General features: G+C 59.2%; 1 protein-coding gene across 1 annotated transcript; it reads right to left on the bottom strand.

Annotated features, from left to right (window-relative positions):
• Positions 1-162: 162 nt before the first annotated feature.
• AVPR1B (arginine vasopressin receptor 1B) lies at positions 163-1,940 on the bottom strand. The gene is made up of 2 exons (XM_062605614.1): positions 961-1,940; positions 163-464 (listed from the first exon to the last, which is right to left on the bottom strand). The coding sequence occupies exons 1-2, from the start codon at positions 1,925-1,927 to the stop codon at positions 163-165; spliced, it is 1,269 nt and encodes a 422-aa protein (XP_062461598.1). The 5' UTR covers positions 1,928-1,940.
• Positions 1,941-6,380: the final 4,440 nt, after the last annotated feature.

Below are 6,380 nucleotides of genomic sequence, written 5' to 3'. Positions count from 1 at the left end.
TCCCCCCCTGCAGCGTGCGCAGTACCAAGCGCTCCAGGGCAAGATGCTCTCTGCGTGAAGCACATGGCCTTAGGCGAGGGCGATGCCGCCAGATGTGGAGAGGCGCTTCCGCGGCGTCACATCTGGCAGCAGCGGTACCTGGGCACCGGGCCCTGCCGCAGCCTAGAGCGTGCCCGACTCGGTCACCCCCTCCTCGCAGGGGGGGCCCAGGCTGTCCCTGGCGCTGCCGCCGTGCAGGGGCAGGCTCGGCCCGGGGCTGTGGCTCAGGATCGTGCTTTTCCTGCTGCAGAGGCTGCCGGTGGAGCCCGCCCTCCGCAGCCCGGGCCGGGGGCTGCCCCAGCGGCGCAGGCAGCGAGCGGCGCCCCGCCGGAGGTGCCCGCTGAAGGCCATGTAGATCCAGGGGTTGCAGCAGCTGCTGAGGCTGGCCAGCAGCATGGTGATGGTGAACGCCGCGTTGGTGGAGTCTGCGGAGGCAAAGGGGAGACCTGAGACACGCGCTGGACCGGGGGCTCCTCTCGGCTTGGGCTCGTGCCCCCTGTCCCGTTCCCATCCCATCTGATGGGTGTTATCTGGGTAGGGGGGCTTACAGCACAGGAGGCAGAGCCAGGCTCTGCCCTTGGCTGAGGGTTGCAGGGGGCTGAAGTGCTGTAATGGGGATGTGCCGCAGCATCACATCCCAGCAGCTTCTGGACCTCCCTTCAGCCTGTTTGCTGGCTAAAGTATTTCCTAGAGGCCCTTCAGTCTTGGATAAAGTTCCTTCTACCTCTGAGCAGGCTGGGAGAGCTCGGAGAGCTTCCAGAACAAGCAATGGTTGGACTCTGCAAGCAGCTTCCTATAAACACTGATGGGGAGCAAATCTGTTGCCTTCCCCACGAGAAAACAACAGCTCTAGGTTGTTATCGATGCAAAGGGGCTCCTGTGCACCCCAGGCTGCAGCCCAGCATCGCAACCACTACTCACCATCATCAGGAGCATCCTCGTCCCACACCGACCACATCTGCACGCTGAAGAACGGGGCCCAGCAGGCGACATAGGCCACCACGATGACGAAGGTCATCTTCACCGTGCGGATCTTGGCGCGGGAGATGGTGCGCACGGAGCTGACCCGCGAGGGCTGCCCGCTGGGGCCCCTCTCAGAGGAGCAGGGAGCAGGAGGGGCGGCCACTGTGGTCCCCCCCGTGCTGGGGACACCGCTCTGGGTCTTGCCCTTGAGGTTCTTGCAGATCTCGTAGCAGATGAGGCTGTAGCAGACTGTGAGGATGCCCATGGGCAGGATGAAGATGCACAAAGCGGTCCAGGTGATGTAGGCTCGGGCACCCCACGGGTACCTGAAGTCTGCCCAGCAGTCCAGCACCCCCGAACCCTGGCGCACCTCCTGCAGGGAGAAGATGAAGACCTGGGGCAGGCTGAGGAGGCAGCTCAGCAGCCACGTGGCCCCGATCATCACATAGGCCTGGCGGCTGGGCTGCTGCAGGCTGTGCAGCGGGTGGCACACGGCCATGTAGCGGTCCAGGGTCATCATGATGAGCATGTAGGTGGAGGCGAACATGCTGAGCACCTGCAGGTACTTGACGGCCCTGCAGAGCGGGTCTGGCCCCAGGAAGCGGTAGGTCACCTCCCAGATCATCTGCGGCAGCACCTGGAAGAGGGCGACCCCCAGGTCGGTCAGGCCGAGGTGCAGGATGAAGAGGTGCATCCTGCTCATCTTCCTCCTCCGGCGGTACATGGCCAGCAGCACCCCCACGTTGCCAACGGTCGCTACAGCCAGGATAGTGGCCAGCACCCCGACCTCTGCCTTGGCCAGCGCCTCGTCCCGGGTGTGCAGGAGGGTCAGGTTGGGGTCCCATGGCAGGGTCTGGGGGCTCAGACCCTGGCTGTGGCCCGGCCGGCTGTGATGAGAGCTGTTCCAGCCCCAGCCTGGCTCCATCCCTTCGGGCAGCTCCAGCACTTGTCTCCAACGGTTCAACCCTTCCCTATCTCCTAGGGCTGAGCTGTCATGGTCAGCACTGCCCCTGAGCACCGCAGCCCCTGTCTCCTCTTCCTGGTGCAGCTCAGCATCACCTCACCCCTTGCTGGGTGGCTGCAGTCCTCTTCTGGGCTGCTCTGTACAGCAAAGCAGTGCAAGAGCCTCTGGTTCAGCCCTTGATCTTCCTCTCCTCTGCACTAAGCATTCCCGAGGCCCTGTTTCTCCCTGGATCACTCATTCTGTGCATCCCCTCTCCTCCTGTGCTGGGAATTGAAGGGGAAAAGGAAGTCTCTCTTTGGCCTCTTTGCTCTGGGAACAGAAGTGGGGCAGCGGTGCCCTGGTGTCCAAGCGCTGGGAAGTGGGTGGCGGCTGCTGCTGCTGCTGCTGCTGCTGCTGGCTCTGTCCCCGTGTGAACGCCGCCGGGTTTTATAGCCTGGCAGCTCCCCTCCCTGGCTGGCCCCAGCATCCCGCCCCGGTGGGAAGCTGCGAGCTGCTTCCCCTCCTGCTGCTTTGCCGGAGGCTTTTCCCCAGGAGGATTCCCGGGCAGGAGCAGAGGTTGGGAATCTCCCCTTGCCCCCTCTTCTGCAGCGGGTCAGGGCTGGGGACACTGCCCCTGGTTTGCATTGTCCCTGCTGGGCAGATCCCACCAAATCCCTAGCTCCTCTGTCCCGGGAGATGGGAATGGGGGGGACCCTGGAGCAGCTCCCAGAGTAGGACTTGGGCATCAGCTCTGTGGGTCTCAGCCCTGCAGCAAAGTCAGTGGGACCTTCATTTACTGGCACCATGTCCTGAGGCTGCTTGTTCTGATGTGCTGCCCTTTCCTTCTGTGTGGGAAGGGCATGGAGATTGTCCCTGAGATACAGCAAAAACCCCAGCCTGGTGCTTAGTGCAGTTGAGCACTGCTGGTTTAGTGCATCCCACAGAAAGCCACCCTGGAGGCTCGGTTTGTCAAGGTAACACTGCCTTACGTGGCTGAATCGGCAGCTGGTAGCATCAATCCGCATGAAGCACAGCACATGAGGTGCTGTCTCCATCACCAAGAGCCAACCTGTGCTCTTCAGACCTCGAACACAGAGGTAAAGGGGCTGGGATTGCTGATCTGGGGGCTGCTTTGTGAGCAGCCCGCTGGGTGAATGAAGATGTGAACCCCGTTGGCCTGGGGCTGGTTTGGCTCCCTTCCCAACACAAGGGCTGTATCTGTGGTACGTGATGGTGTCGTGGTGCTGCCAGCACAGAGCAGACTTGGGCTGTCGTTGGCATTTAATCACTGAGATGCTTTCTGTGGGTCAGGGCAGCCGAAAGCAAGACTGGGTCCTTTTGCACTGGTTCGGATGCTATAAAATGAATGGTGTTGCAACTGCTTTGTAGCAGCTTGGGGTCATCTCCTTGGGAAGGCTGAGGGCTGGGAGCTCCTGGGATCTCGTGCTACTTTTAACGCCAACTCTGTGTCAAAATGAAGCCATTTTGACTTCCCTCCACCTCCTGGAAACAGGAAGTGCTGAGATGTTCCAGGTCCTACAGGCTCAAGGCCTCCATCCCTCCTGCGGCTGACCCGGCTCCATAGGTGCGTGGAACGGTTTGGGTTGGAAGGGAACTAAAGAGCATCCAGTTCCAACCCCCTGACCTGTATCTAAGTGGACCCCTGGTCCAGTGCTTGCAAGTGGGACTCCCTTTGGGCTCAGGAGGGAGATCTCTGTGTAGTTGTGTGGTGCAGTCGCAGCTCTGGGGAGTGAGGACGGGAGCGGCTGGCAGTGTAAGGCAATCCTAAGGCAGATGTGTCCGTGTCCCCTCTGCTCCCCCCTTTCCCTCGTCCAGATTTGGGCTTTTTCCATTTAATTAAACCCTCTGATGCCGCTTAATATTAGCGAGGCTGTCTGGGAGCCTGAATAAACATGCTAAGCACATGGCAGTGCCCCAGAGGCTGCCTGCTGGGGACAGTGCCGGGCGGCACAAGCAGGTCTGATTTGCCTGGAAAACCCACGTGGAGCTGTAGAACAAGCAGGACAGGAGCAGCTGAGGGTGGAGAGCTGAGCTTTGAGGTGTCGGCGCTTAAAAGCACTGCCTGGAACCTAAACTTGGGGGGCTCCATCCGTGCTGTGAACTGTCCCCCCTTAGACCCCGCAGCCTTCCGGGTGGGTTTGGAGCAGCCTCTCCTCCCTGCATGGTGACCCTGGAATACTTTGCAGGCTGGTGAAGAGCGCTGGAATCTGCTGTTGGGTAACACGGAGCCAGTCCGGGGGGGTCATTGCAGTTAACAACTATTGCAGTTTACTTTTCCCTTGTTTCACTGGGGCTTTTCACTTGACCCCTATGTGTGGAAAGCGTCTGCTTAAGCAGAGGCAACTGCCACAGGGGAAATGGAAGCTGTAGGCATCTTGGAGACAGCAGGTTGCTTGTTTGTCATCCTCACGTTCTCCCTGTTGGCTTCCCTGTACAGCCAGGGACGTTTGAAGGCTTCGGTAGCTGAGCTGCTTCCCTTTCCTTCCCCACTCCGTCTCCGTGACCATCGTCAGCACTTAAACAGCAGACACAGGCAGAGATTTGCAACCTTCAAATCAGGAATAACCCCCCCAATGCTGTGTCTCCAGGCTGGAAACAAGCAGCTTTTCCTTGTCTGCTCCTGAGAGGCTGCTGGGGGTCTGTCAGCCCTGCTGGGGACAGAGGAGACCCCATCCGGCTCCAAAGTCCCACCATGGCCACACTGGGAAAGGTCCTTTCTTTAGGGCCGGTATTTTGCTCTGTGCAGTGCAGGTGTGATCCGTGGGTGGGATTCCAGGCCCTGTATCCTATGGGGATGAGCTGGTTGCCCACGGAGGGCAGCTCATTGTTCACTTAACACACTGGGTGGTTCTTACCTACGGGGAGCCCTTGGACTGCCAAGCAAAGGGGCTTTAAGATGCTGTGGGATGAGTTCACAGCACCAGGACTTGCTCTGGAAGCACTGCTATTGGGTGTACTGCTTCCTTTGAGCTGTTTGAGCAACTTCTTGCCTTTGTGTGTCTAACAATAGGACAAAAACAAGCCCAGTGAAGCACATTGCTGTAGTTGCACAGATAAGAAGTGCCAGTGGAATTACTGCCTTCAGCCCGCATGAAATGTGGGTTGGTTTCCCCCCTATCTTAGTGTGTGAAAATCTCCTTGGAAACAGCTCTAATGGTCTGCCTCCTCCCTTCTGCAAGCGCAGCAGAAAGCTGTGCTCTAAATGCACTGCTGCTCCTCGTGAAATGGCTGTGGGCAGAGCATCCTCGTGGGGTTGATGGAGTTGTAACACCGGGATGCTGGCTTTGCTCGGCGCTCCCGTGCTGTGGTTCTCTGCTGTCTGTGCTTCAATACCAATGGAGGTCCCAGGGGAGCACCCAGCTCTGCACAGCGCAGGCGATGCTGCCCCGGACCCGGTGTGATTGTGACCCATTGAAGCAGAATTCCCTGGTGTCAGCTGGGACATGCAGCTTCCCTGTGCCCCAGCCTGAGGTCGGGCACTGCCAGCTCCTGTTTGAAACAGGCAGCAGCTCCGAGGCTTGCACAAGCCCTTCATTAACACCCAGTTCTTTGTCCTTTGGTTAGCACAAGAGGAGTTAATCCTCCAACTGCTCTCGTCCCGGTTCTTGGCAGGGGTGGGAGCCTTTGGGGAGGCAGTTAATGCTCTTTAATCCCCTCCTGGTGTGGGGTGGCCGAGGAGAAGGTGATAAAGTACAAGGGCTGCACACAATGTGCTGCCTGCTGGCGAGGTCAGATCGGGCAGCCCGGAGCTGTTACTGGCTCCATGGGATGTGTCCTGCGCCCTGCAGCACAGGCACTGGGCTCTGCTGTCCCTGCTCTGCACCGGGTGGGTTTGAAGACCCCATGGATGCCATTCCCCGGCACTGAGGACACGGCATGGACACTCGTTGCAGGGAGAACTGAGGGTTATGTCTGCTAATGTTGGTGTTGGGAGGCGGCGTTTGTCGCCTAACTCGGGTTTAGACCCCATCGTCCTTATTCAGGGTTATTCAGCTCCATGGGAGGTCTGGTTTAAACCTTTCGGGGGTGAACATCCGAGCCTTTAACCTGAAGTTCAATCTCTGGCTCCTTTGGGTTCCTGTGTACAAATGGGTGCGTTTGGGCGCAGAGCAGGAAGATCTCTGAAGCTGAGCAGAGCTGCGCTGGGGAGGCAGCAGCTGGGATCGGGTGCTTTGGTGCTAAAGCCAGTGATGAGCAGCTCTTCCACACGCAGCTTGCTCCCCTTCCTGCTGATTGCCCACTAGGGTGTTCCAGCACCGTGGAGCAGAGGTGATCCTGCCGCTGCTCGGGAGCTGACTGCCCGAAGTCACTGACCTGGTGCCTCGCAGTGCGCAGAGATGGCAAAGGAAGGCGAAGGCTGCGGCAGGAGTTAAACTGCTTCACAGGCAGGGCATGGCGGGGGTGTTTCACTGGG

This window comes from Pezoporus occidentalis, unplaced genomic scaffold, assembly GCF_034315485.1.
Source record: "Pezoporus occidentalis ecotype Australia unplaced genomic scaffold, CSIRO_AGI_Poc_V1 ctg92, whole genome shotgun sequence".
Taxonomy (NCBI): Eukaryota; Metazoa; Chordata; class Aves; order Psittaciformes; family Psittacidae; genus Pezoporus; species Pezoporus occidentalis.
Note: the sequence above shows the minus strand (reverse complement) of the source record. Positions and strands in the feature narration are given on the sequence as shown.